This window comes from Mchenga conophoros, linkage group LG18 (genome assembly GCF_057382185.1).
Source record: "Mchenga conophoros isolate Kocher_MC1m ecotype Shallow Benthic linkage group LG18, M_conophoros_male_GT1.1, whole genome shotgun sequence".
Taxonomy (NCBI): Eukaryota; Metazoa; Chordata; class Actinopteri; order Cichliformes; family Cichlidae; genus Mchenga; species Mchenga conophoros.
Window position 1 is genome coordinate 28,734,730 of NC_140543.1, and position 26,448 is coordinate 28,761,177.

Genomic DNA, 26,448 nt, shown 5'->3' on the forward strand with positions numbered 1-26,448 from the left:
TCTCCTGATTTAGTTAGTCCCCTTTCGTGTCCAGTTGTTCCCTGTCTCATCTGTGTGTATGTCTGTCTCCTGTATGTTGTCATGTCTTTCCCTGTTTGTCTGTGTCAAGCTCACATCTTCTGTTTTTTGTTCTTTGTCTCTGTTCCGTGTTTGTCACTTCCTGTTTTATTTTGTTAGCCGTGGTCTCTGCATTATGTTGAGTTTTGCTTCCTCTGCCTCGTCAAGCCTAATTTGTTCCTAGTGTGTTCCCCAGCTGTTTCCACTACCCTTATCACCCACCTGTGTATATATGTCCCAGCCTTGTTTGTCCGTGGTTGTGATTTCTCTTATCTGTCTGTGTCCTGTCGTTTTAGAGTTTCCTGTGTTAGAATCCCCACATATTTGAATTAAAAACATATAATTATTTTGGTATATTTGTAGAAAGAGTTAAAAACTCAATACAAAACAAAGTCAGTACACAAACATCTACATCTTGGTTGAATATGAATGTGGACTGGTAGTTGTTCTTCTTGTGGAACTAACTTGTCTGAAAGATATAAAGCAGAAACAGATGAAAAAAATGATGACTGACAAAATAACATGTTTGAGATGCTGCAGTAGTTAAACACTGATACCCATTGCGCTCAGCCTCTTCAGTCGTCTCAGGAAGCTCTTTTCTTTTGGTTTCGGGAAGCAAGAAGCCGAGAAATCCACCTATCAACGTAAGGCAGCTGAAGACTGTGATGGGTATGACCGAGTGGTACATGGCCAACAAGTTCAGCAGTGGAGCCAGTAATCCACCTAATCTTGCTGATATGGATCCTAAAGCTGTGGCTGTTTGTCTGAAACAGGAAGACAAATGGTATACTCACTAATTCCTCCGGTGTGTTCTTTTCACACAAGTCAGGGTATTGTTCACAAACATGAATAAAAACTGTGACTGCTTACCTAACCGATGTTGGAAACAACTCCTGCATAAAGACCATACAAACAGAGCCAGCCCATATCAAGAAAAAACGAGACGCAACAGCTAAAGATGTGACAGCAATGGCGTAACCTGACATAAAGGAAATAAATAATTAATAAAAGTGAACGTAAACATGATAAGCAGACAATTGAAAATGTATTTTGCGAAATAACAAAGCTTTTACCATCAGGAACAGCGAGGATAAGTATGGAAGAGACTCCTCCGATCAGAAGGGTTGCTATGAATAATATTTTCCTCCCCAAAATCTCCAGCAGCCACATGGAGAGTAAAACAGACGGTACTTCAAAAACACCATAAACCAGTTGGGTTACAAAGATGCTCAAACCAAAGTTTTGCATGTCTAAGTACAAACTGTAGATGGAAAGATTCACGGAAAACCTTTAAAAGAGAAGAGAAACACATTTAATCAGACACAAAAGTCCTGTATCATGAACCATTTATAACACATTTATGAATGGCCATTTAATCATCAAAACATCAAATTGCCAATCTTAGCATTTAAAAACAGCAACATGTTTTTGCATTGAAATATTTCCCTTTTAATGTATTAACCTCACTATAGATGTTGAACTTACCATGACAGTATTATAATAAAGAAATATCTGGTCAGCAGTGATGATCTGAAGAGGATTTTTATTCCTCTGTTATTCACAGAGTTATTCACTTCAATCTGTGGGAGAAGTCACGCTTGCTGTAACACCATCATAGCAAATTAAGAAAAAGGACTTGAAATGAATCCATCAGTCTAGTTTTTTCCAGTTCCAGTTCAGGGTTGACATTACATACAGTGAGAGACACCCTGACCAGGTCCCCATTCTATTGCAGGGCTAATACATAGATACATCTCTTGTCATGAATATGTTGAATAGTAAACATAACAAATAAACAGCTATTTTACAGGTGTCATCGATGTTCTTGAAAACTTCCCTGATGAATGTGATTCACTACCTTGTCCAGAAGAGACTCTGACACAGGGTGTTTGTTAATGGCTGCTGCTTTGACAATGAGCTGTTTGGCTTCTTCTTTTCTGCCTCTGCTTAACAGCCACCTGGCTGACTCTGGAATAAACCTGATAGGAAGAAAATTGAACTTCAAACAAACAGACATTTTGAAATGTATAAATAACTCAATAAATAGAGTGAAATACACACCATATGTAGATAATAAGCACTGCAAGCGGAACTGCTGTGATCAGCTGAGCCAGTCTCCAGTTTCGGATGCCATAGATCATACCAGCGAGGACGCACTCTCCAATTGCACTAAACAGCTGAGTCACACAAGCTCCCCATGATCTTTTGGACGTCCCAATCCATTCAGTGGCTGCAATAAGGAAAATATGTTAATTGTTTGTTTATTTTAGATTAAGACCTCAGCTCAAATGGAACAAAATAAATACATAACAACAAAAATAAGTAAAAACATTGCACATCAGCTGCTATGAATATCTCGGCTGACTGTACATATATTTTTCTATTACTATTTAATACCTAATCAGACAGAACATCTCAGTGTGAATGGATAATGACCCAAACCAACCAACAACAACCCAAGAGTTTCTCAAGTATGTGTTTAGTTGAAGACAAAACCCCCTGTAGAAAGGTGGACACAAAATTACATAAATGTGTCTTTGTCCTTTGTCCAACATCTTTATGTTTAGAAACTGATTATCTTTTGTCTCTTATGTAAATGTAAATATGTAAAACGGTCACAAAGGCAACAGTAAGATAAAAGTAACAATAAAAATAATAAATGGGAAGAGGTGGAAGTAGAAAGTTTGAATGGAAAATATCAGATCAGTACAGCCTTGTTGGACCTCTAAAACATTATAAGAACATCATCTTAGCCATTGAGAGAACAACTGGCAGATTATTTTACAATGAAAACTACTGTTAGTTGTAGCCTTGTCCAGAAGATGTAAAAAGTTAGTGTACTCTTCATACATAGTATGATGCTGTTGACTCGATATCCTCCAGCTCCAAATCCCACCAGAAACAGAGATACTAAATATAAGTAGACGTTGGGACAGAGAGCTGTTGTCACGGTGAATACAGACAACAGAACTGCTGGAATCTGAGTTGCTCGTTTGCGGCCGAATCTGAAACACCAAGACAAACACACAGGGATACATTAGCTTCTGTTATGTAAATCACAAGCAGCGTTGGGGAGTAACGGAATACATGACCCGCTGTTACGTATTTATCAGAATCAGAATCAGCTTTATTTGTCACAAGCAGGTTGCCCTGCAGTGAAATGGGAGAGCCGCGAGCCTCCCCATGATGGTATCAAACTTCTGTTCCGTGGTGTTGTCATTCTTTTGATTCTGAGACCTCACAACTGCAGTGATCCGTTCCGCGATGTGTTCCAACTCAAGGGTCTCATTTTGAGCAGGCCTCTCTCTGATGTATCCCCCCATACGCTCAGTGGTGTTGTTTTGAGCCTTCACAGCAGCTGTAAGCATCTCCAAGGTGTTAACCATATTACGTTCATTGTGAGAGGTCGCGCCTCGTCCCATCGCTTCGATTCCAGCGGGCAGCCTTGGGGGGGTTTGAACAGCCGGTTCCGCTCTCTTATTTCTCCAATAAGCCAGGGCCAAGCCAGCTCCGATCAGCAAGAACCCTGTTATCATGGTTCCGAATAGGTAGATATCTTCAGCGTCCTCGATCGATGTATTCTGTTACAGTTATCGTTTTAAAAGGTGGTATTCAGAGCGGAGCGCACACATTCCCAGATCTCTGATGTTGAACTTCTACAACTGTGCCATCAGCAGCGTTCTGACGTATGGATTTCTAGTGTGGTTCCCCAGCTGCACCAAGGCCGATCAGCAAGCACTCCAGCGGGTGGTGAAAGAAGCTGGCAGAATTATTGGAACAAGTCTGCCAGAGATCAGTAATATCTTCCCCACTCGCTGTCTGAGGAGGGTGCACAGTATCCTGCGGGACCAACATCACCCTGCGCGCCACCTTTTCCATCTGCTGCCCTCAGGGAGAAGGTACAGGTCTATACAGGCCAGAACATCCAGACTGGCCAACAGCCTGTATCCACAGGCTGTGAGGCTCCTGAACTCTCTGCCCCCCTCTCACGGACAATAACCATATCCAACTTCTTAATAGCAATGAACTGGTCTGCATTGGTGCATCATATCTTTATTCTCTTCCCCCTCCTGCCCCCCCCCCCTCTTTCTTAAATAGATAACTATCATATCTGATATCATATCTCACAGTACAATAATATTGAATGGGTTGCATTGTTGTATTTTGTCATGTTTCTCAGGTCTTTGTCTGAATTTCTACGAACATTATTGCTAAGGATTGTCTTATTGCATTGGAGTCACACTGGGTTAAATATGTACACTTGGGTTTTAAGGGGTATTTATTATTTTCTTCTTTTTTTTTTTTGGGTTGTATGGAAGCCCCAAACGCAATTTCATTGTTCTTGACAATGACAATAAATAAATAAATACTAAATACTAAATTCAGAATACAGTTACTTTGTTGAAATAAAGGGATTACACGGCAGTCTTTTCGTGTTTCATATGTTAGGCTGTCCCCTCTCTCTTGTTGGTAACTCCACGCCAGTGGAAACCCAAACAAAACACGCATTAAGAGGCTCTAATGCCTGTGTCTCAATCTCGCGGCCCATGTCACCTCTACATGCAGCCCGCATAATGATGTGAAAGAAATATTTTTTAAAATTAGGTGTTTGTATGGCAAGTAACCTTCAGTAATAGTAATAAATCACACAGCAATAGTACATTCATGTAGTTGTAAAACGCTTGATAATATATTAAGTAATCCAAAGTATTGAGAATACGTTACTCTCATTGACTAACGCAACGGAATATGTTACAAAATACATTTTGGGGCATGTATTCTGTAATCTGTAGTGGAATACATTTTAAAAGTAACCTTCCTAACACTGATCACAAGAGCTGCGGGTTAATGTTGTGCCATTAAAGAGATAACAGTAATGCAATCATGTAAAAATAGAGTTTTTTCACGGGCAGTCCTGTGAAAAGCCACACCCCATGTTTCAGTAACACTGAGGAGGGTAAATAGCAAGTGCTGTTAATCAACTGCACTATCACATAGAGACAGACAACCATTTACACAAGAAGCACCAGTTAATGTGACCCTAATAACTGCATGACTTTCAACTGTGGGAGGAAACCAGAGTACCCAGGCAGAACCCACTGCAAACTTGACCAGATAGTGGTTTTGAACCCAGGACCTTCTTGCTGTGTGAGGCAACAGTGTTAATCACTGCGCCACCAAGCTGTGAAGTGAGACTTACAAAAATAGGAAGGTTATGATTACAAGGCGTGATACAGAATTTTCTGTACGTTTTTGTCCTCGACAGGTTAAACCACAATAAATAGCAACAGCACATATGTGGTGTGTGTACGATTGTCTGCCTCTTATTACCCCAGTGATTTTCCTGTGGTTTGAAATCGTGTATGATCTTGTGAATTTTGTTAGTTCAGTCAACTAACCACTCTAACTAGATTGTATTATGTCATCTCAACAAGAATAAATTAAGTTGCTGAATTTCATGCAAACCCTGCATGATTTAATCATTAACCATAGAAACAACAAGTTTGAATCTTGTTAATGTAACAACCACCCAGTTTCATTTTTTTGAGTGCACCTAGATTTCCCTCAGCATCAATCTGGGGAATTGCTGCCAAAGCAAGTTATTTTTTTCACAGGACTGCACAGAGACTACACAACAGTCCTCTAAAAACTCTCTTTTCAGATGACTGTATTTGCAGTTTTGTTATGTATGTAGGGAAGCAACCCTTTAACATACTACATTAAAGATCTATAGAAACGCATATGGAATACTGACTTCATACAGATTTCATTGTAAGTCTAATTTAACATCAGCACATCAGGAAAATATGGGTTTATTTGAAAAATATTCCATTCTGTTTCTACTCAGATTTTACACACTGTCCCAACTCTTTGGAATTGGGTTTGTAGAAATATAGTTTTATATTTTGAGATACATATATCTTTAATGCTGACTAATTATTAGGTAACATTTAGTTTGTTGAAATCTTGAAGAGTGTGTACAGCAAACTCTTCACACGTCTATTTGTTGTTAAACTTTGAAAAATTGTAAAAATTCTTTGGTTAGCTGTTGCTAAGATAGAGAAGCAAACATTTGTTTTGTAAAGGTGCTGAAAGACAAAAGTTATTCATTCCCTGTGAAATTGTATTAAAGTATTTCTGTATTTTGGAACAATGAACTACTGCAAGGAGCACACTTACGATTCAGCAAAAGGTCCAAATACGAGAGAACCAACAAGAACTCCAGCCATGAACATTGCTTGAATCACTTCCACCAAGCTGGCCTGGCCACACACTAGATCAAACTGTGAGTATTTGTAATAATAATAATAATAATAATAATAATAATAATAAAACAGACAAACAAAATAATTAATGTAATGTTTCATGGAGGTGAGAGATCTACTGAACAACAAATTTCACTTACATCAGTGACTATGGTGGCTTTATAGAGCATGTTCCCATACACCCATCCATCCTGGCACCCTGTGGTCTCATTGAGTCTGTACTCTCTGATAGTATCAATGTCCCAGCTCACTGGGACAAACATCTCACACTTGCTGAAGGTCCCATCCTCCTCCCGAGGCACGGTCAGGTTGAGCTGCTCCTCTGAGGTCAGGTTAGGAGCAGCACTGAGGATCCAGTCTGTGTTGCAGTGTCTGTCTGGATCTGATTGGATGAAAACAAAACTGGCAAAGAGAAAAGTCTGAACAAAGTTTGGAAAGCAAAGTGCAATTAGAGTGATCTTCTGGAATAATCCAAATTCCCCAATGTTCCTTAGAATCTCTCCAAAGTCTGTCATTTTGAGCTTGATGGTGAAGGTCTGAAAAACAAAAGAGCTGCAGCGCCGACTCATACAGTGACTGTTAATCTTTAACCCAGCTATATTATCTTTTTAGCACACAAGACCCTTTATTTTAATTGTTCTTACTTGAAGGTACTGAACTGCTGTCATGTCAGCGCATTCGTATATCCTTTATACAACTGTGTAAAAACTCTTATCACTTATCTATATGCTTACAATCTGATCATTTCTTTTAGTGCTGTTTCAAAAGTCATCACACACACACACACACACACACACACACACACACACACACAAACCCAACCTATTGTTGATTTTAAGTCTGCTGCTGTAAATATGTAAGTTCATTAGGCTGCAGAATATCTGAGTCGGCAATAAGCAGTAAACAGAGCTAAGTCTCTTAGTGGTGTGTAATCAAAATAGCTGACACAAAAAAGCAGAGAAAGAGAGACAAGTAATACTGCAAGTCAAAAGAGATGATGTAACAATGTTTGCCTGCAATCAAGAAAGATCATATAGTTTATAATTTATGCCTGAACAGTAAAGGGATTAATGAGTAAAAATGTAACTAAGGAAAAACTAAAGGATTGTTTGCTTTTCGCAGTGTTAGCACACTCAAGGTATAAACTCCAGTTGTATACATTACTCAATAGCAGCTATAAACATTCTCAGTTTATCCAGGAATACATTTGCAAAACAGACATTTAAATGTGTAATGGATGTGTTTCTAATGGAGGTGTTTCTACGGTTTGTGTGGATATATTCACAAAAATGTGACTGATTTATACCCAATTAAAAGGTTCAGAAATCCCTCTTGTTTCAGTCTTGCACAATATGCAGAACATAAACACTCAATGACCACTTTATTATGTACGCTTACTCAGCTTCTTGTTAAGACACATTGGCAAATGGGCTAGATATGACATTAGGGATGGATGATATGGCCCAAACATAATATCACGATATTTCAGAGTATTCTCATGATAACGATAAATTTGACGATATGACAAAATACAGAAAAAGTTATTAATTTGACAAATTAAACATAACAGGTATATTTTTATATTCTATAAAAAGAAAAACATAGCTAAATTACACAGGTAACTTTAATGTATTCAGTCTTAAAGTATAAAAATAAAAATTCTCCCTCTGTTCTTTGGATTGAAAAAGTTTGTATAAAACATAAATACTAAAAGAATAAAATAAAATCCACCACAAAAAAGTGCCGTTTAGAAAAATAAAATGAATAATTCTCAAATCTTTTGAGCATAAACAATCAAACAAAAAAATAAGTTGCTTTTACAGTTTTTTCTGATTGCTTAAGCACATTTTTTGTAACTATTGGCTAATTTTGCAAAACTCTTCACACAAATAAGAAAACCTGTCACCCAATAATCAAAACATTGTAGTTCTCTTGCAAAAGCAAACACAGCTAGATTAACTCTTCACACCTTCGTAAAAATGGTGTTTCCGTATCAAACAGTACACACAAGCCATCATCTACTAAGCACACAATGCGCCAACTGCACACCGATGGTATGAATACAAAACACATCTGGCCTTTGCTTTCTCTGTGCACAAGGTAGGCTATGTCAGTTTGAGCTACTTCTGTCATAGATCCATAAGCATAGAGGGATCCAAACTTCAAGTACTGGTGTTTATTCAAACACATCAAAACAAACACAAGTGTTCATTTCCAAGTATAGGATTATTTGCAATCGCCATAATGACTATATGGGTTACTTGGTCTGCAGTGAACATGCTTCCTCTGCCCCCAGCATCTGGTCATCTAGCAATTCTGTAAAGTAACAATTTCAGTATTTTTACATCAATGGTATTGGTGTGTTTCTCATTGGCATATGTCCTTATGGTACTTGCTACAGTGTAGCGGCTCGAGTTAGGCTGGACCCGTTGGCCAGCTACCCTCAGGGTCATTCCACGGTTGATTACATGGTCCACTATTGTAGCTCTGATGTCATCAGCAATTCTATTTCTTACTCTTCCTACCCTTCCTCTCCCCCTTCCTCGTCTTCCTCTTGCTCCTCCTTGTCCTTGTCGTCCTCTTCATCCTACTTCTTCACCTCCACGTCCTCTTCCTCGGCCTCCTCTACTTCTCACTCTTTCTGCTCCCTCCATTGTACTCCGCACACACAGCTTACCTGTATTACAGTTTTTTCCAGTCGCTAACAAGCGTTTGTCCAAACAGTTGTCACATTTGCAAAACTCTAAACACAATTAGCACAGCATCGGTCTGTTGTGGCCATACCATTCTTACATTTCATGTCGTGTTCACCCAATATGCAGTCAGTGAACACATTTCCACAATGCTTACATTTTCTTAACAGACAAGCTATACCTCCCAACAAAATTATGGACTGTTTTTGTAGTATTTACGAATGTTAACACACAACATCCCACAATAGCAAAAACAATATTCCAAACCGTAGATACAGTATAAAAACCTCTGCTTCTGCAATGATATCAGTACAAAAACAATATCAATATCAAAAATATATCTCAGCTGATAATAAACAAACAATTGAATAATTGACACACAGCTGATTTATGTTGGGTAAATTGGGCCAACGACAGCTTCTTCCATTCTGGCTTAGACTCAGTGGGGTTTATAAGGCAAGACCTTGAGGAGTGATGTTTTTGGAAACAAAAAAAAGACAAACACTGTAATGTCTGGTCGAGGAAGAGTAAGAGCAAGGGGCCCAGGGAGAAGAGCAGGCCCAAGGAGAGGGCAAGGTAGAGGTGTAAGAATGCGTGGTGGTGGCATTCCAAGGGCTGCAAGAACAGTAGTCAGTGATGAAATTCGTGCCACTATCATTGACCATGTAATCAACCATGGTCTTTCACTAAGAGAGGCTGGTGAAAGAGTGCAGCCCAATTTGAGGCGGTCAACAGTTGCCTCCATTATACGCATCTTTCAACAAACCAACAGGTAAGTATTGCATTTTACATGGATTGTTTCTATTCTCACTTGACATGTCAATATGGTCATACAGTAATGCATATTTTGAATTTTTTGTCTTTCTAAAGAATGCAATGTCTTCCACCCTCTGGGGGAAGAGGAAAGCTCCTCAGTAATGATCAGGAGCTTGCCATTGTAGAAATGGTTACTGCAAATAATGCAATAAAACTGCGTGAAATTCAAACTAGAATTGTGGCGGACCATGAGATATTTGACAATATCGATAGAATCAGCCTCACAACCATTACGCGGACATTGTCCAAACACAGAGTGCGGATGAAGCAGCTCTACGCTGTTCCCTTTGAGAGGAACAGTGAGAGGGTCAAGGAGCTACGACGACAATATGTCCAGGTATAGTGTATATTCAATCCAATGTCCAGTTCTATAAGCTTTGCACTTTGCAAGTAGGTAACCTACACAATACTAGGTTACAGTACAGTATGGTATACAGTAATAACATGACTTACATAAACTTTGTTTCAGAGAGTTATGGAATTGGAGGCCAACCAGGCCCCTCATAAATTCATATACATCGATGAGGCAGGATTCAATCTGGCCAAAAGGCGTCGACGTGGACGAAATGTAATTGGAAAAAGGGCCACAGTTGATGTGCCAGGACAGAGAGGGGCAAACATTACCATGTGTGCAGCAATTGCAAATGCAGGATTACTCCTTCACAGATGTCAGGTTGGACCCTATAATACAGAGCGCTTGCTTGCCTTTCTCAATGATCTCCACCAGCGCCTGGTTCCAGAGCAGGGTCAGGAGGGTGAAAACATGAGGACCTTTGTAATTACCTGGGACAATGTGGCTTTCCATCACTCGCAAGCAATAACAACATGGTTTGAAGTCCACCCAAGACTGGTAAGTCTCTTCCTTCCACCCTATTCACCTTTCCTCAACTCCATAGAGGAGTTCTTTTCTGCATGGAGGTGGAAGGTTTATGACCATCAGCCACATGACCAGATGTCCCTCCTTGAAGCCATGGATGCTGGCTCCAGGGACATCACAGTTGACGATTGCCAAGGGTGGATCCGACATACCAGGCGATTCTATCCCAGGTGCATCGACTTGGATAACATCAGATGTGATGTTGATGAAAACATGTGGCCTAACCCTGAAGATCGCAGAGATTAGATGCAAAGTTTTTGCCTTTTTTTAGCCCCCCTCCCCCCCTTTTGATCTTGGCTTTTTGCGGTTGTTTTTTTGTTCAGAATGCTCTTGTGTGTTTCATGGATATTTTGTTCACTGTAAGCAATACTGTAAAACTTTCTCTGTCCTATCATACTGTGTTTCTACTGTACCTCCTGTAGTAAACAGTAAAGAAACATAAACTTGTTTGCTTTTTACTGGAATGCTTTTGAATGTGAACATTACTGTACATGTGGACATACAGTTACAACCAAGACATTTCTGGTGTCAAAATGGTGGATTGCATGTTTCGCATGCAAATACCTGTAAAACTGAAACATAAAAGTCTATGCAGTTTTTGTAATGTCAATAATAGCCAGTATTTTGAAACCTGGTGTACTTTGATTGACTGCATGTACCTTGTGAAGTGAAAACAAGTGTTATTCTTTGACAGACTAATTTCATTTTGAGTCAGATTTATAGTGTTTTTGTACAGTTAGTGTGTGCAGAGAAAGATGTGTTCTATTTTGAAATGAAGAGTTAGTATATATTTAACAAAATGTATTTTTGAGAAGAAAATTATCCATTTGGCCAATTGTGTTTTGTAGGTGTGAGTCTGTGTTAAGAGTTTAGAAAAAGTATCTGAAGTATGGGTAGGCGCTTGTTAGCGATTGAAAAAAACTGTATAGTGCTTAGGCTGATTGCAAAGTGAACTGATTATCTAAAAAAGTTTTCACATGTGAAAGTGTGCCAGACAGTTGGCAAATTAGTGTTAATGATAGCCATACATGTGTATACTTTTGCTAGGAGTGTGTTGGAAATTTGGTAATTGAGTGTTGTGCAGTGAATTGTGCCTACAGTTTTGCAAAGTGTGTGTTACAAAATTGCAAACTGAGTGCAAAGCAGTTTTTGTGCTTTTAGTTTTGCAAACTCAGTGAGTGGTTTTGCTATAAGTCTGAATAGTTTTAGAGATTGTGCTACAGGAATCACAGTTAGGGTTTAAGCATTCAGAAAAAACTGTAATACTTATTCAAGAACACAAGCCTATTACAGTTTTTTCTGATTGCTTAAGCACATTTTTTGTAACTATTGGCTAATTTTGCAAAACTCTTCACACAAATAAGAAAACCTGTCACCCAATCATCAAAACATTGTAGTTCTCTTGCAAAAGCAAACACAGCTAGATTAACTCTTCACACCTTCGTAAAAATGGTGTTTCCGTATCAAACAGTACACACAAGCCATCATCTACTAAGCACACAATGCGCCAACTGCACACTGATGGTATGAATACAAAACACATCTGGCCTTTGCTTTCTCTGTGCACAAGGTAGGCCATGTCAGTTTGAGCTCATACTTCTGTCATAGATCCATAAGCATAGAGGGATCCAAACTTCAAGTACTGGTGTTTATTCAAACACATCAAAACAAACACAAGTGTTTATTTCCAAGTATAGGATTATTTGCAATCGCCATAATGACTATATGGGTTACTTGGTCTGCAGTGAACATGCTTCCTCTGCCCCCAGCATCTGGTCATCTAGCAATTCTGTAAAGTAACAATTTCAGTATTTTTACATCAATGGTATTGGTGTGTTTCTCATTGGCATATGGCAGTGCTACAAATCTTTGTGCGAAGTGACTGTACTAACCGATTCTCATTTCAAGATGTCCTTATGATGCTTGCTACAGTGTAGCGGCTCGAGTTAGGCTGGACCCGTTGGCCAGCTACCCTCAGGGTCATTCCACGGTTGATTACATGGTCCACTATTGTAGCTCTGATGTCATTCTATTTCTTACTCTTCCTACCCTTCCTCTCCCCCCTCCTCATCTTCCTCTCCCCCCTCCTCATCTTCCTCTTGCTCCTCCTTGTCCTTGTCGTCCTCTTCATCCTACTTCTTCACCTCCACGTCCTCTTCCTCGGCCTCCTCTACTTCTCACTCTTTCTGCTCCCTCCATTGTACTCCGCACACACAGCTTACCTGTATTATAGTGCTTAGGCTGATTGCAAAGTGAACTAATTATCTAAAACAGCTTTCACATGTGAAAGTGTGCCAGACAGTTGGCAAATTAGTGTTAATGATAGCCATACATGTGTATACTTTTGCTAGGAGTGTGTTGGAAATTTGGTAATTGAGTGTTGTGCAGTGAATTGTGCCTACAGTTGTGCAAAGTGTGTGTTACAAAATTGCAAACTGAGTGCAAAGCAGTTTTTGTGCTTTTAGTTTTGCAAACTCAGTGAGTGGTTTTGCTATAAGTCTGAATAGTTTTAGAGATTGTGCTACAGGAATCACAGTTAGGGTTTAAGCATTCAGAAAAAACTGTAACTGAGCAGGCCTATTACAGGTGACAATGTTCTCTTCTGTGCTGAACAACCTATCAGAGGCTGCACTTTGTGGCTTGGATGCACAAGTACTTTTTTGCCAAATGACTGACCTGAGGACAGTTAACCTCGTGCACTTTCCACCATTTGAGGGGATCATTGTCACCATCTGCTGGGGGACAATCTAGGTCGTTTTTAACTCTGCCTGTCCCTTGGAGATGGTCCCAGTCCTTGCTGCTACCCTCTTAAAAAAGCTTCCAAGGGTCTTCTTTGGCAACTTTGCGCTTTGGCCCAGGTTGTCTTCAGCTGATCTTGAAGCTTGTGGTGGTGTTTCTGATTCTACTGACCACGCAGTAATGATACAGTTTCGCTGACTGCTCATTCTTTGATTGCCTGGCTCTTTACTAGAATCAGGTGTTGATGCTTGAGATTGTGAAATAAATTAGAGGGATTTCCCCTTTAGATATTATAGCCTTCGTGCACTCCTTACATATTATTGTAGTTTGTTCTGTAGCTCCTCGTTTGTATCCAAAATAATTAAACAACACTGAAGAGCTGCGCTTTTGTGAATTAAATCTTCAGCCATAACGTTTTCTTCACCTTAACAACTTTAATAACTTCATGCTGCATGACCCACGTGACTGTAATCCACTGTGTGATGGGGTGATGTGTTTACACCATGAAATATCATGATATCAAAAAAAAAAAATTACCTGTATTTTTGTGAATGATATGACATGGCCCACCCTCATCCCAATGGCGTTGAGGGTGTCATTAATTAAACCGTTGCTTAAAAACGCATCACGTGCCCCAGCTGTCTTAGATAATTATAGGCTAATCTCCAACGTTTTTTTTTTTTAAATCTCAAATTCTTCCTCGCATTATGGAGTTCCACAGGATTCTGTGCAGTTCTGTTTATATTATACATGTTTCACTTAGGAAGTATTATTAGAAGACATAATTTACATTTTCATTATTATGCCAATGATACCAGCTTTACATATCCATGAATCCAGATTACACACACCAATTAGTTTAAACTGCAGTAATGCAGTGATTTGTGCAATACCTCTAAAATTAGAAAGATCCTCTTTAAGAGTGATGATGAAAAACTAGTTCATTAATTTATTACTTCTAGGCTGGACTAGAAGTAACTTACATCAGTAAGTTATCAGGGTCTCCTAAAAAGCCATCAGTTGGCTTCGGGAAACAAAGTGCTGCAGTGAGCAGTGAGAGTACTGACAGGGACTAGAGAATCGGTCTTAAGTAATCTTAAAGACCTCATACTACCACACCATCCCAATAGAGCACTTTGCCCTCATACTACTGGCCTACTTGTGGCTCCTAGGACATAAAGCAGAATGGGAGGCAGTGCCTTTAGCTTTCAGGCCGCTATTCTGTGGAACCAGCTCCCAGTTTGCATTCAGCAGACACACACCCTCTCTACTTAGCATTAAAACATTCCTTTTTGATGCAGCTCATAGTTAAGGCTGGATCAGGTGACACTGAGCCTTCACTTAGCTATGATGCAGAAGGGCTAGGTTGCTGGGACCTTCCCATCATGTAGTGAGCAATGAGTGATTGTTGCTCCTTCAGGTCTTTTCACTGGTCATGTGTTTGCACAATATTTCAAAATAATCACCCAAAATAGTTTCTAATGCTGAGAATGATTATTATAATTATAATTATGCACACAAACTACTTGGTGACATTTATGAAAAGATCATAGTTTGGATTAAGATTCACCTTCACAAAGTTAAACACATGATAGAATAACAGCAGGGTTGCTTTCAGAATGTGATGCTGCAGCAGTTAATGGGAAACAAGTAGTGGGAATAGTGTTTAATTTTTTCAAGGTGATGGAAACAGTGTTTATTTAATCACTTATTATTACACTTGGTTCTTTGTACTGCAGAAAGTTAGCCAAAGTTACACTGTCTAAAAACTAAAGTGTTAACAAAATGATAACTTATTAAGACTGCGGTCTCCTCAGATGTATCTTCAGACCCTGAGTCCAGAACCAGGGACGTCTATAGAACATGATGACTGAGGTTGTGGTTCATTTAAATACATCACATATTTGTAAAGATGAAATCCGTACAAAAACATCTACATCTTGGTTGAATATGAATGTGGACTGGTAGTTGTTCTTCTTGTGGGACTAACTTGTCTGAAAGACATAAAACAGAAACAGATGAAGAAACGATCATTGACAAAATAACATGTTTGAAATGCTGCAGTAGTTAAACACTGATACCCATTGCGCTCAGCCTCTTCAGTCGTCTCAGGAAGCTCTTTTCTTTTGGTTTCGGGAAGCAAGAAGCCGAGAAATCCACCTATCAACGTAAGGCAGCTGAAGACTGTGATGGGTATGACCGAGTGGTACATGGCCAACAAGTTCAGCAGTGGAGCCAGTAATCCACCTAATCTTGCTGATATGGATCCTAAAGATGTGGCTGTTTGTCTGAAACAGGAGGACAAAAGGTATACTCACTAAGTTGGTCTTTTTTTTTCACCGTTCTGTTCACACAAGTGGTTAACAAACATGAATAAAAACTGTGACTGCTTACCTAACCGATGTTGGAAACAACTCCTGCATAAAGACCATACAAATAGAGCCAGCCCATATCAAGAAAAAACGAGATGCAACAGCTAAAGATGTGACAGAAATGGCGTAACCTGACATAATGAAATAAATAATTAATAAAAGTGAACATAAACATGATAATCAGACAAAAATAAAATGTATTTTGTGATATAACAAAGCTTTTACTATCAGGAACAGCGAGGATAAGTATGGAAGAGACTCCTCCGATCAGAAGGGTTGCTATGAATAATATTTTCCTCCCAAAAATATCCAGCAGCCACATGGAGAGTAAAACAGATGGTACTTCAAAAACACCATAAAGGAGTTGGGTTACAAAGATGCTCAAACCAAAGCTTTCCATGTCTAAGTACAAACTGTAGATGGAAAGGTTCACGGAAAACCTTTAAAAGAGAAGAGAAACACATTTAATCAGACACAAAAGTCCTGTATCATGAACCATTTATAACACATTTATGAATGGCCATTTAATCATCAAAACATCAAATTCAAAAGTCAAAATCTTACGATTTAAAAACAGCGACATGTTTTTGCATTGAAATATTTCCCTTTAATGTATTAACCTCACTATAGATGTTGAACTTACCATGACAGTATTATAATAAAGAAATATCTGGTCAGCAGTGATGATTTGAAGATGATTTTTATTCCTTCGTTATTCACAGAGTTATTCACTTCAATCTGTGGGAGACATAATGTTTATCGTAACACCATTTTAATAATGGAGATTTGTTATGCCTCCAGTGGTATTACTTTGAATCAAGGTAGAATTTCTTTTAGCAAATTTAGCACAAAAAAAACCAAATACACATTGATCAGGTCACCACTCTAGGCCTAACCCATCGACATCAACACCGTTTACACCTTCTGCAAATTTAGAGTGAGCAATTACCCTAACATGCATGTCTTTAGACTGTGGGAGGAAGTCAAACAGACACGGGCAGAACATACAGAGTCACTGTGTTGCCTAAATCCATATCTCTTGTCCTTAATATGTTGAATAATGAACATAATGTCTTCTCTATTCATGACTCTACTTTCCTTACTCAATTTGTTTATTTGATTAGCAACATTACGCAAAAAACACCAGGGACAGTTTAATGTCACTGGGTGGAGGGGCAGAGGCAGAGCTTAAAAACCTTTAGACACACCACCACCACCATTTGCATGAGTAATAGTGGAGGACTGACTCTTTAGTAGCCAGAGGTTATTGCCATCTTGATGAAAATGGCATAAAAGTCCATTATAAGAAAGCCTGTGCAAACTTTATTGAAAAATAATTAAAAGAATACCAGGCATGGTACCAAATCTAACCAGTGTTGGTCAATTTACTTGAAAATAGTAATTAGTTACTAATTACTGACTACTTCTCCAAGAAAGTAATTCCGTTACTTTGCTGATTACTTATTTTCAAAAGTAATTAGTTACTCTATTACTTAGTTACTTGTTAAAAACATGATACACAACCTCAATACATTATAAAGCAATAGACCTTTCGGCCCTGTTCTACTTTTTCTGCATAATCCATCATAAAAAATGGAATCAAATGAAAAAATTCTCTTTTTAAAACTTGTTTTATTAGTTTTAATCTTTTAACTTTATGCACATTGCATCAAGCAAAAATTAAATTATATGCAACAGTCTTTGATTTGAATAAATTGTTTAACTTTTAAACCTATTTTCTGCATATTCCAGCATGTAAAATGAAATAATTGTTTGTGTTTACACTTACTCTTTCAAATAGATGCAAGTAAAAAACAGCAAGAAATAAATAAAGTCAAAGGTTCGGCAGCACTAAGTCCTGTCGTTCTTAAATCGATTGTCACCTGTTTAGCAGGAGTGGGGCCGGTGGAGGTTTGGCCAGTGCTGCAGCGGTCATGTCAGTGGGGGGATCTGGGGATTTCTCTGTGAATTTCACACTCCTGTGGCAGGGTGCTCGGTGCTTGCACAGATTTGAAGTTTAATTTTTCGCTGTAGAAAGAAGTTGTCTTCCCACGCAGAGTGAACAGTGGTCGCTAATGTTTTTGTCATTTTTTATGGAATGAAGCTAAAAGTAATGTCAGGACATCCACGCTTTAAACGCTGCACGGTCGTACTCTAGCTCGCATTGTTGATCTACACATGTCTGTTGCTGCAACGGACGTCGTACGCTCGCACGTCAATGTCGTGAGACACTCTCACAAATAAAATCACTGTTTAGTAACGCAGCGTGCTTACGGGAAAGTAACAGAAATCGAATTACTTTTTTTTGCAATAGAAATCCCTTTCTTTACTTATTGCTTGAAAAAGTAATCAGATTACAGTAACCCGTTACTGCCCATCTCTGAATATAACACACTTATTTTGAGGTATTTTACAGGTGCCATCGATGTTCTTGAAAACTTCCCTGATGAATGTGATTCACTACCTTGTCCAGAAGAGACTCTGACACAGGGTGTTTGTTAATGGCTGCTGCTTTGACAATGAGCTGTTTGGCTTCTTCTTTTCTGCCTCTGCTTAACAGCCACCTGGCTGACTCTGGAATAAACCTGATAGGAAGAAAATTGAACTTCAAACAAACAGACATTTTGAAATGTATAAATAACTCAATAAATAGAGTGAAATACACACCATATGTAGATAATAAGCACTGCAAGCGGAACTGCTGTGATCAGCTGAGCCAGTCTCCAGTTTCGGATGCCATAGATCATACCAGCGAGGACGCACTCTCCAATTGCACTAAACAGCTGAGTCACACAAGCTCCCCATGATCTTTTGGACGTCCCAATCCATTCAGTGGCTGCAATAAGGAAAATATGTTAATTGTTTGTTTATTTTAGATTAAGACCTCAGCTCAAATGGAACAAAATAAATACATAACAACAAAAATAAGTAAAAACATTGCACATCAGCTGCTATGAATATCTCGGCTGACTGTACATATATTTTTCTATTACTGTTTTATACCTAATCAGACAGAACATCTCAGTGTGAATGGATAATGACCCAAACCAACCAACAACAACCCAAGAGTTTCTCAAGTATGTGTTTAGTTGAAGACAAAACCCCCTGTAGAAAGGTGGACACAAAATTACATAAATGTGTCTTTGTCCTTTGTCCAACATCTTTATGTTTAGAAACTGATTATGATGATGAGATGATGATGAGATGAGATAGCCTTTATTTGTCAGTTGCAGGTCTTTTGCCCACAACCGAGATGACAGACCTTGCTGACCGTACATACAATACACAAACATCACATTGGGGAGACAGGTCAGGCTAGGTAGCGAGGAAAAAAACATCGAAAGGTGTAACACAAAAGGATAATACAGGAATGCACAGATATCAACACACCATAGCACAATAAACACAGACAAGCAACATGGGAAAGTGTTCCAGTGTGTACATCTGATCTGGGACCGCTGCAATCTTCGACTGCGCCTCCAGCTGACCCGATGTCCACATCAGAGGGGAGGTAAGCGTTGGAGGTGGCGTTGGATCCGGGTAGGGAGGGTGATGCGTCAGTGAGTGCTTATCAGTATCAGTATATGTATGTGTGTGCGTGTCTATAGTTCAGCTGAGACAGTGTCCTTCGCCCTGCCAGGCTAAGTAAACAGTCTTCCAGCCAACCCAGGTGGCCTTGCATGGAATGAGAAGGAACAGACTCAACACAGTCGTTATCAGGGAGTTTTTGTTCAGCTTCAGCCTTGAGCCCACAGCTGGCGCCGAAGGGGTAGCCGGATTATGATGGTAATTTTTCATTTGCAACAACTCATGAGAATTTCAAGCTGTTCTTTAACACTCCGACACTGGTCTCTCAATCTCCCGTTGGATAGCCGCGAGTTTCTCCATGATGTTATTAACCTTCAGTTCCCTGGTCCTGTCATTCTTTTGCTCAAAGAGCAGATTCTGAAAACTCACGACTGCAGTCAGCTGTTCCAAGATGTAATCCAACTTCTACTCAGAGGTGTTGTTCTGAGTATTCACGGCAGCCACAAGCTTCTCCAAGATCTTATCCATGCTGCAGTCAGTGAGCCCATTCTGAGAAGTTGCGCCTCGTCCCATCATTTCAATCCCAGCGGGCAGCCTTGGGGGGGTTTGAACAGCCAGTTCCGCTTTCTTAATTCTCTGATAAGCCAGCTCCGATCAGCAAGAACCCTGTTATCATGGTTCCGAATACGTAGATATCTTCAGCGTCCTTGATTGACAGTCCCGCCAGGCACATGACCCTCCATGTCTGCCACCCGTCCATCGTGTATCCAGCGGGGAAAGTCCCTCCAGGGCACTCGGGCTCTCCCGAGCCCAGACTTCTCGTTGAGAAAAGGGTGTCAATAGCATTCAGAGACCAGTTTACCAGGGAAAGTAATACAAAAAACACGAGACTAGACAAGGACATAAGAACTAAGCAGGGAAGATAAGGGAGAGGAGAGGAGAAAAAGTGCGTCCGCCTCCTCCAAGAGCCAGCAGAGTACATCTTTTGTCTCGTATGTAAATGTAAATATGTAAAACGGTCACAAAGGCAATAGTAAGATAAAAGTAACAATAAAAATAATAAATGGGAAGAGGTGGAAGTAGAAAGTGTAAATGGAAAATTTGAGAAAATTGGAAAATTGGAAAAAATTTGGAAAATATCAGATCAGTACAGCCTTGCTGGACCTCTAAAACATTACAAGAACATCATCTTAGCTATTGAGAGAACAAGTGGCAGATTATTTTACAGTTACAACGATTGTTAGTTGCAAAGTTTGTGCAAAGTTAGTGTACTCTTCATACATAGTATGATGCTGTTGACTCGATATCCTCCAGCTCCAAATCCCACCAGAAACAGAGATACTAAATATAAGTAGACGTTGGGACAGAGAGCTGTTGTCACGGTGAATACAGACAACAGAACTGCTGGAATCTGAGTTGCTCGTTTGCGGCCGAACCTGAAACACCAAGACAAACACACAGAGATACATTAGCTTCTGTTATGATACTAAGCACACTAAATCACAAGAGCTGCTGGTTAATGTAGCATCATTACAGAGATAACAGTAATGCAATCATGTAAAAATAGTTTTTTATGGGACTCTGTGCAGTCATGTTGGAGTCTCTCGCTGTACTGGCCATATCTCGAGTTTTTTACTGGCCTATAGAGGTACAAGACATTCCTTTAATTGGAGAGGGTCATGAGTGACTAGAATAAAAGCATGCAAACAACACAAATATGCAACATATAAAAACAAACTAATAAATTACACATAAAACACACAGAACACAACATTAAATTACTTACACTGCTTGACAGGGGCAGCTGAATGAAGAAATAAAACCACTATGGTAGGGAACCAGAGCTAAGAGATAAGCTTCTTATATTTGCAAAGTTATATTTGAATAAAACTACAAGACCTTTGAAACAGGAGGCAGTTTAGCACACTGGTTGTCTTATGGCTAAAAATACAGCAGCCTGGGTTTGAGTGTGACCTTTGAGGGTGACCTTGCTGCATGTCTTCCCCTTTTCCCCTTCTCTCTTTCCCGTTCAATTCAATTCAATTCAATTTTATTTATATAGCGCCAAACCACAACAAAAGTCGCCTCAAGGCGCTTCATAACGGTCTATCCTGTCTACTGTCTACCCCCCCCCCCCCCAAAAAAAACAAAACAAAACAAAACAAAATAAAACAAAACAAAAACACAGCACACATGCACAAACACCTCGTACGAACTGTCAAGCACAGCGGTGGAGGAGTGACGATGATTGTTTTGTAGCCACAGCATTTGGCCATCTTGCAATCGTTGATACAACCATGAATCTTTCTCCATACCAAAGCATTCTTGAGTCAAACGGGAGGGCAACAGCTGTCCAACAGCTAAAGCTTGGCTGAAATAGTCATGCAACACAACAATGATCCCAAGCACAGAAGCAAATCTACAACAGAATGACTGAAAAAGAAAAGAATCAAGGTGCTGCAATGGCCCAGTCCAGACCTCAACCTGATGTTTGACCTCTCTTCTTCAGTTCTAAGAGCGAATGGTGGAGAGTCCCAGATTTTAGGCCTTAGTGGGAGTTGTCAATTAAGGGGGTCGTTGACCCATTATTGATCACGTGCCTCAGCAAATGAGCTGAGGTGTAAAAAAGAGTGTGGTGTCATTATCAGCAGAGGTTTTGGATGAAACCATGTGAGACCTTGCCTCATCCTATCATGTGACCTATTGAGATCAACTGACGCAAGATTTGAGTTGGCATTAAGGCACCTGGGAAGGGATCTCAAAACTGGATTGTAGCTAGCAGAGAATTGGTGCAGTAAGCCACCCCCTCTGTTCAAAGATGGTCATTCACAGTGGACATAGGTGGCTTCTTTCACTCCTCTTTCAAACCATGTGTCTTGGTCCTTTAGATGCAGATGTACAGCTCAGTCTCGTCCAGTAGAGGTGGCTCTTCTATGTTGTGCCATGGGTTTGTCAAGTGGCTCTGTGGTTTTTCCTGTGTAGAGGTCTGAGCACTCCTTGCTGCACTGCACAGCACATACTACGTTGTTTAGTTTGGGTTTGGGAGTTTTGTCCTTGGAATGAACCAGTTTTTGTCTGAGTGTGTGCATGGGTCTGAAGGACACTGGGATGTGCACTTCTTGAGAACCTTCTATAAGCACGACATCTCAGTGCATCCCAGTGCATCCCAGTGCACTTTAAACCCAGCCACAATAAAAATAAATAGGTCACTAAGATAAAGGTCACTATGATTACTATGTTACTATGAGCTGGATGGCTGGAAACCTACACAGACGTTTCTTCAAGTTATCTCCTCAAGATGGTTCTGCAGGCTGCTGAATCATCGGGCGCACACAGAACTGCACAGAGTCCCCTCAAACTTATTTACATGATTGCATGTGCAGTTTTGGTATATATGCAGGGAAGCGGCATTTTAACGGACTGCATTAAAGTATTAACATAAGGCAATAGAGTACATACTTAAATTATTTATTGATTTATGAAATACACATAATAGATTCCATTCTAAGTCTAATCCAACACAATTGTGGAACATTCATTTTATAGAAACATTATAATATTTATTTGGTAACTGTCAGCTCATAGTCAGAATGTAAGATTCAGAGAATCTGGAGATATCTCTGTGCAATGCCGAAAATAAGTTTTTCAAATGTGTTGTTGCAGTCAAATGCAAAATGAGCAAATATTTTCCTTAAAATAGCATTAATTTAATATATTTTCTGTGTTTCATTGGGAAAAAAATACAGGTTTATTAGATTCGCAAATCAAAGCATATGACTCAAAATTAGTATTTATTTTTGAAGTTAGTGAAAATATTTATTTGATAAGCTGTTGCTAAGGTATCAAACCTAACAAATTAAAAGAGACATTTGTTTTGTGAATGTGTTAACAGACAAAAGTTATTCATTCAGTGTAAAATTATAGCAGTGATGCACTGTCAGGACAACCAAGGCAAGCTCTGCTTGTCCTAAAAATAGACATAAATAAAATGTACCAAAGTAAAGCAGTCACTCACTTTTCATCTCAGACATGATGGATGCATGGAGCTTTATGACAGTGCTTGTCATAAAGCTCCTCAACTGTTTGCCTCTTGTGGCTGCAGTTGCCTATTGTCACTGAAAGCTCTGCTTGTTTACTGCTCATAGAAACTGTGGCTCTCTCTGCTTTACAGCTGCGTCTGGCTTCCATTAACAATGACCTCAGCTTGGTAAGATGTGCTATGGTTTCTGGTGCAAACAGCTGGTCTGACAGTAACCTGATGAAAAACCAGCATGGGAGGCAAGCTGCTGCTGGCTCTGCTTTTACTGCTTTGAGGTCAATTACAATTTACACTCTGTATGGAAACATAGTAAGCATTACCAAGCAAATGAGCTTCAATGCTTTATCTGTGTAACAGGTGGGTTTCTGTTTGCGAACGTGACCAACACATGTGATGTAGAGAATACAGAGCGTGGAAATTTTAATATACTTTTTTGAAAAGGCCTGTGTTTTTGAACTCATCCATTTAATGCAGTTTTCTGCAGAATAAATATGAATAATTGTTTTGACTTGTAATATTTTATGCACAATTATACAGTAATAAAGGTTTATGTGTATAGAGGTATTTTCAAGATTTGCTTCTTTTCCTAAAGGAATGGTTTGAAACATTTCTCAGTCACTCATCTTTTTCAGCTAATGGTAAATTATTTTTGGTAATATAGCAGATATTTATTTATTTAACTGTAGAAGTATTAATATTTTACAATTTTTCAGCCAGGAAGGAGTGCAGAAAGATGAAGATGTTTATGTACAGTGTAGACTGTTAGTGCAAACAATATTTTTTAATCTGATATGACTGAGCTTGTGAAGTTGCAAAATAATGGAGGAAGATGTTTTCATGTGTGTGTGTATTGGAGTGGAGGGACTGTATTCGCTTGCCTTTCCGTAAAAAGCTGCCATATTTCTGTATTTCGGTGCAAAAGGAACCATGAACTACTGCAAGGAGCACACTTACGATTCAGCAAAAGGTCCAAACATGAGGGAACCAACAAGAACTCCAGCCATGAATACTGCTTGAATCACTTCCACCAAGCTGGCCTGGCCACACACTAGATCAAACTGTGAAAACAAATAAATATAATAATAATAACAATAACAATAATAAAACAAAAAAAATAATTAATGTAATGTTTCATGGAGGTGAGAGATCTACTGAACAACAAATTTCACTTACATCAGTGACTATGGTGGCTTTGTAGAGCATGTTCCCATACACCCATCCATCCTGGCACCCTGTGGTCTCATTGAGTCTGTACTCTCTGATAGTATCAATGTCCCAGCTCACTGGGACAAACATCTCACACTTGCTGAAGGTCCCATCCTCCTCCCGAGGCACGGTCAGGTTGAGCTGCTCCTCTGAGGTCAGGTTAGGAGCAGCACTGAGGATCCAGTCTGTGCTACAGTGTCTGTCTGGATCTGATTGGATGAAAACAAAACTGGCATAGAGAAAAGTCTGAACAAAGTTTGGAAAGCAAAGTGCGATTAGAGTGATCTTCTGGAATAATCCAAATTCCCCAATGTTCCTTAGAATCTCTCCAAAGTCTGTCATTTTGAGCTTGATGGTGAAGGTCTGAAAAACAAAAGAGCTGCAGCGCCGACTCATACAGTGACTGTTAATCTTTAACCCAGCTATATTATCTTTTTAGCACACGGAGCTCATTATTTAAATTTTTTTTTACCTGAACATACTGAACTGCTGTCATGTCACCACATTCAGGGCTCTTTCAAAAGTCATTACACACACACATAAACACAATTTCTGATTTTAAATCTGCTGCTTTAAATCTAAAATCATCAGGCTAAAGCATCTCTGAGTTAGTAGTAAGCACTGAACAGAGCGGAGTGATAAAGTGGTGCCTTCATTTGCAGTTTATTTACATTTTTTAAGTTAACAGACCTAAGTTTCTCTCAAACCAGCAGTTTGAACCGCAAGAGTCAGACCTTTCTGCTTAAATCTATCCAGAACACTGAAGCTGACCTCTGTCAACATACCTAATTAGAGGTGAAAATATGCTTTTTCTCCTTGACTTCTTATATGTGTTCAGGGCCTAATGTGCATTTTCTAGTTTTATTTTAGGAAATCTAATTCTCATTGTGTCTGTAATGAGAATTTAGTCCAGTGTGATCAAGGGAATGAATCCCAAAGTGCATCTTTAAAGGGAATAAACTCAATTTAAAAAAATATATGATGACTGCGTGACGTAATTAATGTATAACATGTATCACAATTACTTTGTGTGTATTATAGGAGACACTGTACTAGCTGCAAAAGACTGTGAACACAGTAAAACTGTGAAGGAAAGCAAAAATTATACAGTAAATAAAGGCTTAAGCATTCGCTGGGTGCTGGTCTTTAATCTGGGGAAGTTCTGCTCTTTCTCCTCACTCCTGTAAAAAAGCTGACCCAAAAAAGCAGAGAAAGAGTAATGCTCTGGCTCAGAATCTGATTTTGAAGAGGTGTTGTTGGGTAATGTAATAAAGAGCGTTTGCTTGTAATCAGGAATGATCATACAGTTTATAACGTATGTGTGAACACTGAAGAGGTCAGTGAATAAAACTGTAACTAAGGTGAAACTAAAGGATTGTTCGCTTTATGCCGTGTCAGCACACTTAAGGTTTACTCAAGTTGTATACACTGCTCCACTGCAGCTGTTACATACATTTGCAAAACCTACATTTAAATACGTAATGGCCATATTCAAATTGTAGTTTTCAATACTATGTATGGCTATTACTCCCAAGAATTGACAGAATTATACCCAGTTAACAGATTCAGAACACTGTCTATCTATTTGCAGTCTCCTACGTGTAGAGTAAGTACACCTACCCAGCTGATTGTAACACAAATGTCAAATCAGCCAATCACATGGCAACAACATGGCAAAGACGGGCTGCTAAAGTTCAAATCAAGAATTAGAATGGTGAAGACAGGAGAAGTAAGTGACTATATATTCTGCATAGATGTTGGTCCATCCCTTTATGACCATAGTGTACCCAGTTTCCAATAGCTGCTTCCAGCAAGATAATGTGCCATGTCACAAAACTGATATATATGTGGTTAT

The 26,448-nt window shown here is 39.3% G+C and overlaps 2 protein-coding genes across 2 annotated transcripts; both read right to left on the reverse strand.

Moving 5' to 3' along the window:
* Positions 1-459: 459 nt before the first annotated feature.
* On the reverse strand, positions 460-6,845 carry LOC146554114 (solute carrier family 22 member 13-like). Its single transcript, XM_085254018.1, has 9 exons — positions 6,464-6,845; positions 6,238-6,341; positions 2,908-3,062; positions 2,119-2,287; positions 1,916-2,036; positions 1,543-1,637; positions 1,131-1,345; positions 928-1,036; positions 460-821 (listed from the first exon to the last, which is right to left on the reverse strand). Exons 1-9 carry the CDS (start codon positions 6,836-6,838, stop codon positions 518-520), a joined length of 1,647 nt encoding a protein of 548 aa, XP_085110144.1. The 5' UTR covers positions 6,839-6,845; the 3' UTR covers positions 460-517.
* Positions 6,846-10,484: 3,639 nt separating this feature from the next.
* On the reverse strand, positions 10,485-24,935 carry LOC146554115 (solute carrier family 22 member 13-like). The gene is made up of 11 exons (XM_085253224.1): positions 24,561-24,935; positions 24,342-24,445; positions 20,630-20,784; positions 18,488-18,656; positions 18,285-18,405; positions 16,464-16,558; positions 16,046-16,260; positions 15,843-15,951; positions 15,524-15,736; positions 15,439-15,442; positions 10,485-10,562 (listed from the first exon to the last, which is right to left on the reverse strand). The coding sequence occupies exons 1-11, from the start codon at positions 24,933-24,935 to the stop codon at positions 10,485-10,487; spliced, it is 1,638 nt and encodes a 545-aa protein (XP_085109350.1).
* Between the last annotated feature and the right edge of the window lie 1,513 nt (positions 24,936-26,448).